This window comes from Carassius gibelio, chromosome B16 (genome assembly GCF_023724105.1).
Source record: "Carassius gibelio isolate Cgi1373 ecotype wild population from Czech Republic chromosome B16, carGib1.2-hapl.c, whole genome shotgun sequence".
NCBI lineage: Eukaryota > Metazoa > Chordata > Actinopteri > Cypriniformes > Cyprinidae > Carassius > Carassius gibelio.
In genome coordinates, this window is record NC_068411.1 from 8,409,473 (window position 1) to 8,423,505 (window position 14,033).

At 39.2% G+C, this 14,033-nt stretch overlaps 1 protein-coding gene across 5 annotated transcripts in view; it reads left to right on the plus strand.

The window, feature by feature from the left end:
- The first annotated feature begins 6,333 nt into the window (after nucleotides 1-6,333).
- Nucleotides 6,334-14,033, plus strand: part of LOC127975342 (plectin) — a 114,913-nt gene continuing 107,213 nt past the window's right edge. For 4 of the 5 annotated variants that reach the window (XM_052579333.1, XM_052579342.1, XM_052579334.1 and 1 more), the window contains exons 1-2: nucleotides 6,340-6,471; nucleotides 9,947-10,115. In XM_052579333.1, coding sequence (XP_052435293.1) covers nucleotides 9,950-10,115 — 166 coding nt within the window. In that variant the 5' untranslated portion in view covers nucleotides 6,340-6,471; nucleotides 9,947-9,949. Of the gene's footprint in view, nucleotides 6,472-9,946; nucleotides 10,116-14,033 lie in introns of all 5 variants that reach the window. The other variant, XM_052579335.1, reaches the window with a different exon arrangement.

The following is a 14,033-nucleotide window of genomic DNA, read 5'->3' on the forward strand; positions in this document are numbered from 1 at the left end:
TTCTGGTTACAACGTACATCATACATTGTTAGGTTATATTTATATTGTATATTTTATGTTAGAGATTCTTAATAACACATACATGAGTAAATTAATAATGTATGACATTTTAATTATTACTTGAACTGGCGACAATCTGTGGAGATAGGCTACTAAACAGTTAGTCAATGTCAACATCTTAAAACGTGCAATATTTTTTATTTTTTATTTTTTTAAAGGTGTGTAAAGATGAAATGAATTGGTTAGTAACGACAGCTTACTCTTGCTATGTTTGTCTCCTCAGACGAGGCTCTATTCGTGAAGGTCTGTTTGGCGCCAGATAAAAATACGCGCGAAGTCTGTCCCGCGCTGACGGTGTAACCCAAAACCTTGAAGGTGTATAACCTATAAATATTATCTAATAAATAATTAAAACCAGTAATGTCGGCCAGGCTGTGATGTAGATCTCTATAGAATAAGGAATGAGAGATAAAACTGTAATCATAAATTGCAATTACCACGTGTAGTTTGAAGTGATGTTGTGGAGAAATGCGTTTGTAGGATCTTATTTTGGGTCATTGTGTAGAAAGTAAGATAAGGTTACGTGTCTCATCCCTTTACAAAGTCAGTATCCAATCACAGCAGCGTGAATCTGATTGTTCTGATGTTGTTCAGGTGAGTACAGCTATTTCCGTCGGCACTAACTGACGAGAAAAAAACACATCGTCAATGTTGATATTTTCATTTAGCCTAAAACCTAAAAGTGCATATCTAAAAGTTAAAGTTATGATCTGTCAATTTATTCAAAAAATAAAAGTATTTTCAAACAGCTCCCTTTGTTGTCTTGGGACCTCATCTCACAGCAGAAACGTCCAAGTCGCACATTATTAATAGGCTACAGTACCATCTACCAAGACATGTTCACGGTTATCAAAAAGTGAAGATGTGATGCAAGAGTGCCATGTCATTAACATCTTATACAATCAACTAACCAGATTAATAGTTATATCTTTTATGTGTTCTACCTTCTTCATTAAATGTGCATTATATACACTACCAAAAGTTATTGAACTGTAAGATTTTTTTTATGTTTTTTAAATAATTTTCTTCTGATCACCAAGCCTGCATTTATTTGATCCAAAATACAACAAAAACAGTAAAATAATAAAAAAAAAATTTCACTATTTAAAATAACTGTTTTCTATTTGAATTTATTTTAAAATGTAATTTATTTCTGTGATGCTCCGCTGTATTTTCAGCATCATTCCTCCAGTCTTCAGTGTCACATGATCATCAGAAATCAGAATAATATGATGATTCGCAGTGCAAAATTATTTTGATTACTATTATGTTAAAAACAGCGGAGTAGATTTTTTTTCAGGTTTCTTTGATGAATAGAAAGTTCAGAAGAACAGCAATTAATAGGAATCTTTTGTAACATTATAAATGTCTTTATCATAATTTTCTATCAATTTAAAGCATTCTTTCTATATAAATATAATAATAATATATAATAATAATAATAATAATAATAATTATTATTATTATTATTATACTGACTCCAAGCTTTTGAATGGTATAGTCAGTGTATGTTACAAAAGGTTTATATTTAAGATATACGCTGAAGTCCTAAATAAAAAAAATTAAAAAAAAGTACTCAGCTGTTTTAAATATTGATAACCATAAAAATAAAGAAAAATGTTTCTTGAGCAGTAAATCGTCATATTATTATGATTTCTGAAGATCATGTGACACTGAAGACTGGAGGAACGAATTACATTTAAAAAAATCACACACAAAACTAGTAATAATAAAAAATAAAAAAAATAAAAATCCACAATATGATTGCTGATGTTGTATTTTGGATCAAATGAATGCAGGCTTGGTGAGCAGAAGACAATTCTTTAAATAAACCTTTTCAAATCTTTCTGTCGGTAAACACGTGACTGCTACTTCAGCTACTCTATATTCTCTGCAGGAACGGCGCCCCCTTGTGCTCATTTGAAGCATTTCTTAGAAAAATAATTTGAAAAGACCTATAGGTGTCTTTGGTGGGTTTTTCGTCTGCTTTTATATATTTTTCTTCAACAGTCTCAGTGCAAAATAGCAGTAGCTTTATTTGGACAAGGTGGCTGTTAACAGGTCAAGTACTATTCGTATAAAACATTAAAATACATGCAATAAAATAGAACAATATAAAAGATTGTACAAGAAAGACAAAGTACTGTGAATTTAATTAATTTTAAGTGTTATATTTTACCTACAGTTTGATTACAGAAGAAGCGAGTGTGTATGTGTCTCCTCTCTCTGTGTACTGTGTGTGTCGCTGTGATTTTGCAAAGACATGTTGCTGGATCAACATTAATGTCCAAAAATATAGACTTTATCTAAACCCAACCCCTAAACCTAACCCTACCCATAATAATTTAAAATTATTTGACAGTTTACAATCACGCTGAATGACATTACATGCCCTGCTTCCAGTTGATATAATGATTGTTTGTTTTGTCAGGATGCATGAAGATATGTGAGTTAATGCAAATACTCTCACAAGACTCCTCAAGTTGGTTTTTCAGAAGAAACGAGGAGATCAGAGCAATCCAGACACCAGGGTCAATACTGTAAAACTATTGTTGAGCAAAATGTGAAGAAAGTAGAGAATCTTTGCCACACCATGGAATTCAGCTCCTGTCCCTCTTTTAGAAACATGCATGTTTTAAAGGCTAGTATACTACATTGTTATTAACGTGACCATGTGAGATTATCATTCTGAAAATAAATGTCAAGTTTTCAGTTGTATTTTAGTTTTGCTTAAAGATGTCTGTCTGATCAAATGAGTCAAAATAGACACGTTCAAAACTGTGGCTGTTATTACTTCTGCTATTTTATTCATTTAAAAACGTGAAGCTTACCTTTCAAATGTAATATTATACTATTCTACTAGTATTATTAACTAGTAGGCTATTATTATCTTGACTCATTCTCTCTGTCACAGTGTCTGGTCTGTGTTTCCCTGAGTGTCCTCTAGTGGTCTCACTACCCCATAGTCACCCCACTGCAGGTACTACATTTCCACAAGCCTTTGTCCCATTCATCACTGTTAATTGCACTCAGCTGTTCACACTTTCACAATTTTCACCTGTCCATATATACCCTGTTTGTTTCTATCTGTTTCATGGAGTCCCTGTTTTCTGTCACCCTGCTTTCTCACGTTCCCTAGTGTTTTTCATGTTTCATGTTTTTTGTTTTGGACTGCTTTTCGGTATTTGACCTTTTGCCTGTTTATGATGTTGATTTTTGGATTCCCCTATTAAACACTGAAACTGGATCTCTCCATCATGCCCAGATCCAGTGGTGTGGTATTTCGTATCCTTCCCCAGCCAGCATGGAGGAGCGGAGGGGGAGGCTCTTGAACCTAACCACCCTGCGTCAAAAGGGGAGTGAGGTGGGTGGTTTAGCTCAAATTTTTTGGACGATGGCTGTAGGGCTGGGATATAATGATGAGGCACTGAAGGACCTATTTAACGCTTGTCTGGATAACCCTGTGCCTCAGTGGGAGATGAAGGGGCCGGAGATCCTGTACTTTTGGGGGTTCACCAGGTACCTACACCATTGTCCTCAATGGGATACCCCAGCAACACCTCTGGGCTGACTCTAGGCCTGTGTCTCCACACAAGATGGATGCCAGCCCAGCACCACTGCACCAGATGGCAGCCACAGGAGACTTTCCAGACTTGAGTCAGATCCCCGTCGACTTTCCAGAGTCGCGTCAGGTCCCCGTGCTCCCTCCAGAGTCGCGTCAGGTGCCCGTGGTCCCTCCAGAGTCGCGTCAGGTCCCCGTGGTCCCTCCAGAGTCACGTCAGGTCCCCGTGGACCCTCCAGAGTCGCGTCAGGTCCCCGTGGTCCCTCCAGAGACGCGTCAGGTCCCCGTGGTCCCTCCAGAGACGCGTCAGGTCCCCGTGGTCCCTCTAGAGTCGCGTCAGGTCCCCGTGGTCCCTCCAGAGTCACGTCAGGTCCCCGTGGACCCTCCAGAGTCGCGTCAGGTCCCCGTGGTCCCTCTAGAGTCGCGTCAGGTCCCCGTGGTCCCTCCAGAGTCGCGTCAGGTGCCCGTGGTCCCTCCAGAGTCGCGTCAGGTCCCCGTGGACCCCCCAGAGTCGCGTCAGGTCCCTATGGTCCCTCCAGAGTCGCATCAGGTCCCCGTGGTGCCTCCAGAGTCGCGTCAGGTCCCTATGGTCCCTCCAGAGTCGCATCAGGTCCCCGTGGTGCCTCCAGAGTCGCGTCAGGTCCCTATGGTCCCTCCAGAGTCTAACCACCCTCCAGAGTCGTGCCAGGTCCCCGTGGTCCCTCCAGAGTCACGTCAGGTCCCCGTGGTCCCTCCAGAGTCGCATCAGGTCCCCGTGGTGCCTCCAGAGTCGCGTCAGGTGCCCGTGGTCCCTCCAGAGTCGCGTCAGGTCCCCGTGGTCCCTCCAGAGTCACGTCAGGTCCCCGTGGACCCTCCAGAGTCGCGTCAGGTCCCCGTGGTCCCTCCAGAGACGCGTCAGGTCCCCGTGGTCCTTCCAGAGTCGCGTCAGGTTCCCGTGGTCCCTCCAGAGTCGCGTCAGGTTCCCGTGGTCCCTCCAGAGTCGCGTCAGGTTCCCGTGGTCCCTCCAGAGTCGCGTCAGGTCCCCGTGGTCCCTCTAGAGTCGCGTCAGGTCCCCGTGGTCCCTCCAGAGTCGCGTCAGGTTCCCGTGCTCCCTCCACAGTCGCGTCAGGTGCCCGTGGTCCCTCCAGAGTCGCGTCAGGTGCCCGTGGTCCCTCCAGAGTCGCGTCAGGTCCCCGTGGTCCCTCCAGAGTCGCGTCAGGTCCCCGTGGACCCTCCAGAGTCGCGTCAGGTCCCCGTGGTCCCTCCAGAGACGCGTCAGGTCCCCGTGGTCCCTCCAGAGTCGCGTCAGGTGCCCGTGGTCCCTCCAGAGTCGCGTCAGGTCCCCGTGGTCCCTCCAGAGTCGCGTCAGGTCCCCGTGGACCCTCCAGAGTCGTGTCAGGTCCCCGTGGTCCCTCCAGAGACGCGTCAGGTCCCCGTGGTCCCTCCAGAGTCGCGTCAGGTCCCCGTGGTCCCTCCAGAGTCCCGTCAGGTTCCCGTGGTCCCTCCAGAGTCGCGTCAGGTTCCCGTGGTCCCTCCAGAGTCGCGTCAGGTCCCCCTGGTCCCTCCAGAGTGTGTGGAGACAACAGTCCAGTTCTTCTTCTCCTTAGCTCAGGTAAGACACCTCTGATGTTGTCTGTGGTTCAGAAGTGGCTTAAGAAGAGGAATACTACAACTAGCCAAATCTCTTGGCATGTCTGTGTGTGGTGGCTCTTGATGCCTTGACCTCAGCCTCAGTCCATTCCCTGTGAAGTTCACTCAAATTCTTGAATTGATTTTGCTTGGCAATCCTCATAAGGCTGCGGTTCTCTCGGTTGGTTGTGCATCTTTTTCTTCCAGATTTTTTACTTCCACTCAACTTTCTGTTACAGTGCTTGGATACAGCACTCTGTGAACAGCCAGCTACTTTTTCAATTAATGTTTGTGGCCTACCCTCCTTGTGAAGGGTGTCAATGATTCTGTACAACTCTCAGATCAGCAGTCTTCCCCATGATTGTGTAGCCTAGTGAACCAAACTGAGAGACCATTTTGAAGGCTCAGGAATCCTTTGCAGGTGTTTTGAGTTGATTAAATGATTGGCATGTCACCATATTCTAATTTGTTGCAATGGTGAATTGGTTGGTTTTTGTTAAATGTGAGCCAAAATCATCACAATTAAAAGAACCAAGACTTAAACTACTTCAGTTTGTGTGCATTTTTTTTTATTATTCACAAGTTTCACAATTTGAGTTGAATTACTGAAATAAACTTTTCCACGACATTATAATTTACTGAGATGCACCTGTATCTATCTGTCTGTCTGTCTGTTAGATTACAATTCAAAGCCAAATAACTGTTACAGTATTACGAGGATATCTTGCTTGAGCAGATGAACATGAAAAAATGCATATTTTAAAGCATATGACATCACAGATAAATGAATCAGAGAACACATAGTTTACTGATATTTCTTGTTTAAAATACATTATTTTGTTAACTCAAATTTACACCATAGTTCACACACCTGCTCGTCCCTCTCTCCTCGTGTCTTTAATGTAAGCATTTGTCGTGTTAAACCCCCGTCAGACCTGGACAGTGGACTGAAGTGTCTGGTCATCATCAGAAGGTCTGAGTCCACTGCAGCGGAATCGAACCGGTAGACCATCTACACGGCAGCGTCTTGGCGCTGTTTTACACGGGTTAATCATCGATCGCTGACGTTACAGCAGCTGTGTGTGTGCGCGTGTGTGTGTGTGTGTGGACGCCTCACAGCACTGCAGTTTCTGTTTCAGCTCTTCTTTCTGCGCCAGACTGACAGTGTGTGTTATAACCGCGCGTGGATCCCGGTGAAGCGCGAGCGTGTCAATGCCGCCGGAGCTGCAGCCGCACATACGGTAGATTACAGAGACATTACAACATATCTTTATTAAGATTCAGTTTATGTGATGTTTAATGTTTCCTGCACACGCACAGTGCAGATGTTCAGTCAGGTCTGTTTAGCAGTGGTTTAGTCAGCTGAGGCATACTGTCTCCAAAGCTACTGGAGGATATCTCTTAATAATCAAAGCTATTCGAAAAGTTATTATGGGCTCAGTGACTTGAACGATAACTGGCCTAAATGTAGTGACGTCAGTATGAAAATACAAGTGCATAGCTATAATTTCTTAATAGTCTTTGTATAAATAGTGCGGATGGTTTTCTTCAGCTCTTATCAGTCAGAGGTATAATTATTATTCTCAAATTGCTCTATTGGAGCCTATTTCAGATGTGATACACCAGTGTGGCCTTCATGCATTAGCACATCTGCATTACAAACGGGTGTTTCTTCAACAATGGGCACTTTAAATACACCCTAAAATTACACTTTTCGTATTCTCACTAGTTTATTTGTCCACTAACAGTGACCATCAACTATATATACTACTATATACTATATATATATATATATATATATATATATATATATATATATATAATTTATATTCTTGCTAGTTTGTATTTTCTTTTATATATATTCTAAACAATATTATCTTTAACACACTTTTGGATAATTTGACTAGAGTTGCTGTGGCAAACACTTAAATTCATATTAACCTTAATTGCTCTGTTTTCTTAATGTGTCATATTTAGTTTTGTCCTTGCTAAACAAGTGATGCTAACAAGACAAACTTATAAAGAGCTACATTTTTGTCTATGGTGCAAATGATGGCATGTCTGTGGGACATAATGTGTGCAATATTTATATGAATCCTTTTCAAACGTTAAATATTAAAATAGTTTTATTTCATTGTTTGTTTAGCTTGCATCATGTAATAATTCATCATGTATGTTATTACAGAATTCATTTTTTTTTTGTTACAGTGTACGTAGAGGTATACTTTGCATTGCAATACTATAGAAATAATTGAAAAATCAGAGGAATGTGTCAGAATAGCAGTCACTCAGAATAATATTATGCTGCATTCTATTCCATGTGTGTGTGGTAGTAAAAACATCTCGCTCGTCCAGTCCATAACGTGTGAGTCTGAATTCATCTTATACTTCTGTCAGTCATGCTGAGCTGAGATGGTGGGACTGTTATAAACCCAGGTTATGAGACACTTGATGACTCAGTTAACATCCATCTATAAGGAAACAGTAGGTAAATATACATCTGTGCACCCTGGACTGCTCCCTATGCCTGCCTTAACTATAATTAGGAACTATCTTTACACCAGCTGTGGTTTTCATGTTGACTGAGGTCCAGTAAGTCAATTCTTGAAGGTAAGACGTGTGTGGACTATGATCCATGATAAGATTGATCGATCACTAATGATGTTTTCATATCTGTTATGTGACCTGGGCCTTTCAGCACATTTCTGACTATACACTTATTCCTGTAAACCAGAATGAATGGCTTTCTGAGCTTAACTTGTTCTTATGGCAACATACTGTAGTAAGGCTTGTTCATATTAGAAATAACTTGTTATGAGGGTAATATGTAGCTAGAGTTCATTTACATCTCATTTCCCCAGCGTTTTCAGTCCTTCAGCATCTTCAAACAAAGACAGGTCTTTTTATGAAGCATCTTCATTTATGCACAAGCATCATATCTCACCATGTGTTTGAATGCGTGTGGATTTGACCTAAACTGGAGCTCTGCAATCTCTAGAGCTGGTGTTAGTGCTTATATCCAGTGTTTTTGCACTGTCCAGTTAAACATTGAGGTTTATTTCTCATTAACTGCTGCTTTACAGTATGTACATGACAGTTATAAAGTTTTATATCTCATACTGGTTTTACATAGTTCTACATTATAACGCAGCTGATATGAAAATATGTTAGATATTTCTGACAGGCTTGGCCAGCGCTGTGGTTAATCATCTACTCTTGGTCAGCCTAACTTTAACCCATCTGAGTAATGTGAGGAGTCACTTAAAGGTCAGAAACATTGTGATTGTGTCAGGAGGATGAATTCTGCAGTTTGATTTTCCTCCATGATATTCAGTGGTTGCTGATGCATTATTTGTGTCTTGATTGACCTTCAGTAGCAGCGGTTGAATGTCATGTGGTTCCTTGCCTCATCAGAAAAAGGTCAAATTATTGGATATTTTTAGAGACTTATTTATCGTGACACAATCTTCAGAGGTCACCTCGCTGATATCGTTAAATAATTCATGTTTTCCCCTCCTGCATGTTTGTACAGCACCAACCGTTGTCTGATTTGGCAGATAAAAAAAAAGTTTCAGCAACCAGGAGGGTTTTATGAACCTGGTATTTTTGAGTTATTCCTATCTTTTTTTGTGACTGAAATTTAATTCATTATAGAATATGTGTAAAGTCCTTGAGTGTATTCCATTTTCAAATAAATGTGTAAATCTGCAAAAAATAAATCCCATTAATTCCCATTTACACCCACTAATTTTAAACATTTGAATTCAAAATGGTTTCAGTTCAAAAAACATACCTGAGCAAACAAATTGGAAACAAAAATACAGCATTTATGCTAAAGCATAAATGGCTGCCCACTGCTCCGGGTGTGTGTTCACAGTGTGTGTGTGTGTGTGTGTGTTCACTGCTGTGTGTGCGCACTTTGTAGGGGTTAAATGCAGAGCAAAAATTCTGAGTATGGGTCACCATACTTGGCTGTATGTCCCGTCACATTCACTTAAAAACTTACTGTATGTTCTGTATTTCGTATGATTTCATATCTAATTATACGAGAACCAGAAATGTAATTTATAATTGTTTTTGTCTATTTAAAGTGACAGCTCACCTTAAAACTCTGCCATCATTTGCAGCTTCATGTCACTGTTTGAGTTTCTTTCATTCATTGAGCAAGCCATTGACTACTTCCATAATATGAAAGTCAATGGCTACCGGCAACTGTTTGGTTACCAGCCTTCCTCCAAATATCATCTTATGTGTTCAGAGGAAGAACAGAACTCGTGCAGGTTTGGAACACAGTGAGGATGCATATGATGTCTGGATTTCCAATATTGGATAAACTATCACTTGAAGAAAAGTGTGATGGCTTTATAGTAATAGCCACTCACATACAATATAGCCTACGTAGAATTCTTTATATAACTTCAGGAACACCTCTTTAGGAACAGTGTTTTTATATAATAAGCACAAAATTCAGATTTCAAGGGGACATATTTTCACCTGACAGCAAATAGATGTTCACAAACAGAAGTTAGTGCATTCATTATTTATTTCTAGCAATAATGAACATGAGTCTGTGCTCCACTACTGAAGACACATCACACACACATTCCAACAGTGTTTTTGTTTATGATGTGCATGCTGTACTTCATCAAGCGTGTTGATTCTCTGCATGCATATGTCTGTTTGTTGACTGCATTGTGTTTGCTGTGAATCTGTCAGGTGATGGATGTTCCTCCAGCAGAGCAGAGCTCCAGTGAGCGCATCAGCTCGCCGAGTCCCGGAGACACACTGCCCTGGAACCTCCCCAAACACCAGCGGGTCAAGCGCTCCAGATCCACCTCCGGAGAGGTGCTGGACCCGGCCGAAAGGGCTGTCATCCGCATCGCAGGTCTGTTGACTCATATCTGCTGACCTCATCATGAGGCTAGAGGAAACGTCGTACTGATTTTGCTAAAGAGCAGATGTACACAGGCAGATATGCTGATGATCGCTTCTAATAGAGGCACAAACTGCTCAAGTATAAATCATTAAGGCCAATTCCAGCTGCAGTCATGTGGGACGCCTTCAGCTTGTCGGAGGCGTGTTATTGAAATGGATTTATTGCATTAGACAGCATTACAGTTTTAGATAAGAGGAATCATAGCCTCAGAGTGTAATATTAATGAGAAATACGAGCCATGCATGAATAGAAACCTTTTGGCAGTGCATCTTACAGACACACAAAACTGGACGTTACAAAGTACAGAATGCTTGAGTGGAAATGTGATGACATTTTAAAATTCTATAAGATTAATGTTTACTGGTTTATTATATATATTATTCTATATAAAATTTTTATTTCTTATTAAGAATTAGTTACTTAAAAAAAATTATATTATACAGGTGCATTTAAAAAAATGAGAATATTGTGAAAAAGTAATTTTTTTTGTAACTTATTTCAAAAAGTGAAACCTTTTTATTTTATTTTGATGATTACAACTTATGAATGCCAAGAATCCAGTATCTCAAAATATTAGTATATTTACCTATACATTTACATTATTTATTATATTATTATATTATGTTGAAGTACTTAAAATGATTACATTTAAACTGATTGGTTTATTGTATATTTTTTGTATAATACAATATTTAAAATGTTAAAATAAAATTTAACAAGATTTAGAGTTACTGATTAAATATACTTTTATTATATATATTTGTATTTTTTATATTATATTTATATTATATTTTACATTTTGAAAATGTTATTATATTTTGGGTTAGTGATTTATTATATTTTATTATATTTTGTAATTATTTACATTTCATACTCCTAACACTGAGTATGAAAGTTGATTGTGTGCTCTTTTTTTCGGACTCTTTTGTCTTTTCACACAAGACGGTAGCAAACGACCCAACACAGTCCTCACAGTCACGGTCTGGAAAACTCCTACAGCAGCACTGCGACAGGAGCACTTCTCAGATTAGCTTCAGGACCTGTAACATTCTTGATTTATGTTCTGCATAGCTCGGTGTTATGGTTTGTTTGCGTCTGGCTTCTCTTGCGTCATACATTAGGTGCCAACCGTCTGCAGTCAGGGCAGAAGACAAGCAGCGCTCACAGAAGCTTTAGAAAATGTGTCTGATGAGACATGAGTGTCTCCAGGAAGACTACAGGAAGAATCTGTGACAGTTCAGCATCTCGCAGGTCTCTGTCTCGCCTCTGTTAGGGCCTGAGTCAGCACACACACACACACACACACACACAGTGGGAGTTCCTGCTGACAGGCTCTTGAATTTAGTGCCTTTTGACTTTCTCTGAGTAACATGATTCCAGAGATTCTCCTGTAAAAGATCAGCTCTCTTATTGGTTAAATGACTGATACAAGGACTTTATGCATTTTCACACATATTCACATAGAAAACTCTGTTTTGAATTATTATTAATATTATGGATTTTATGTATAGGTGCTTTTCGTGGCACTCAAGGACACCTTACAAAGTCCATAAAACAGAGTAAAACAATAACATTAAACAAAAAAGCATAAAATACAACAAACAGACATAAAAACACATAAAAGCCTGTCTTGAACTATTGCAAACTTCTATGGAAAGTGAGTTAAATAAAAGTGGAGCTGGATACCCAAAAGCTTGTGACCCCATGGAAGATATCCGAGTGCATGGGAAAAGGAGTTAGTGCAAAAGCAGATCTTAAAATGCAGGAAGGAGTGTGTAAGTGAATAAGATACAAGAGATATTAAGGAGCAAATTGTTGAGTGTAAAAAAATACAAAAATGTAACTTTAAAATGAAGAAAAAGAAGAGATACCAAAACAGAACCCTGTGGAACACCGGTCACAACAGATTTTTATTTAAACTGTTTGAGTTGAATTGTAATAATATTTCACAATAGTTCCATTTTACTGTATTTTTAATCAAATAAATGCAGCCTTTGAGAGCAGAACAAACTTTATTTAAAGACATTACAAAGTCATACTGATCCAAAACAGTAGTATACTGTACGTGTCTCACGTGCAGCTCATCATGAATGTGTTGTTGTTGTAGTATTGGTATTGGATTAATTAATTTTCACTTATTTGTCTTTTTGCCTCTGTATCACCTGAACCGGACTATTTACTCTTATTTCATTTACTTTGTCCTATAATCTGTAAGCATTCATAGGCCAACTTCCTGTTATGAAATAATTATGGACAACTATGAAAAAATGAAGCTATTCATAATTTAATATTTTTATCTGTAGTAGATGTTTTTCCAGTACCCGCTTCTTTTTTTGAGCATGAAACAAACATTGTATTTGTTTATATGTATTTGCTATATTTGATGTCCCATAATAGTTGCCAGTGAGTGGTTCGAGGTGGTTTGTGTTCTTGTGATGTCATCAGCCTATCAGTGTTGACATGATTGACATGACTTGCAGCATAAGATAAGTCACATGACCTTTTCAGATGAATGGTTTATGGCTGAACAACCTGGCAGCGAAAGTGAGTAAAGATGTAAAATCACTTATTCTGAGGCAGAACAGAACTGCTGATGAATAGATATTACTCCAGATATTGCTGACAGCCTTGGTCTGTACAAACAAATTATGACAATTGCAGATTAAGCTTCCTTATTCATTACAGTGCCTGGATTTAAACCTGCATCTCGACTCGTGTGTCACAGATACGAGTATGTTATGTAGTATTGCACATGAAGATTGCAGCGTGCATTGCTCAGATAATATGAGACTATGTGAACATGATGACTAGAGCTGACTAGTGTATATCATTTTATAATGGAAGTGCAGAAGCATTTAGATCCAGCAGATGTCAGTAGGCGTCTGAACTGTGAGGATTTCAGGAGACACTAATTGTCTTGCTGTCCTTGTGTTATTTGACACGGTGGACTTGTGCATTAAAACCCATGCTAAATTATTTCAATTGAAGATAGGTGTTTCTTCAAATATGGGTACAGAATAATTTGAGGTTGTATATTTTTTCGCCATTTTCACTTCACAAGATTATCATTTGAAAATGTTATGATATTTGTATGATGGATTTAAACATGGATTTTAAAACAAAGGCCAAAACAAATCACTCACTAAAAAAAAAGTTATTTTGGTTTATATTTTTGCTTTATTTCACTGTATGTTTAGGTTACTACGTATTATTTCAAAAATGGTATTATATTTATAAGATGGATTTGAACTTATTTTAAGATTTTAATACAATAGTAAAGTCTAAAGCAATAAAATGTATACATAAAAGACATTTGAAAAAGAAGGTTCACTGTTTTAACAAATAAAGTCTAAAAAAATGTAAGTGCTGTGATTATTTTGATGAACTTTATGAACTGAGACATTGTAATGGTTAAAAATAAGAGCTGTCTGCATTCTTTATTCTTTGGTTTATTCTCTGTCAAATTGTGATCGTTCATCCAGAATATGACAGTAATTTCAGTAGTGTTTATATGTTGCAGGACATGATGAATGAGACCATGTGCATGTGAACGTATTCAGGTTTCTTTTTTATAATGCATTGATCTTTATACTGCAGATGGCAGAATTTGTTTAGAGTTGCTTCAGCGTTTGTTGGGTTGCCACCTGAGATCATGAGTGAGGGGGTCAAAGGTCATGGCAGCTGTGTGCTATTATAGGTAGGTGCGAACGGTGCTAACGTGCTCATGTAAGGTCAAACCGTTCCTTGAGCAAGTCGGACATATTTAATCTCACACTCACGTCGGGTTTCTTTAGATGCTGCCAGCATGCCGTCACACACTTCAGAGACCACACACACACACACACACGGCTGTCCTGTGTAACTCGA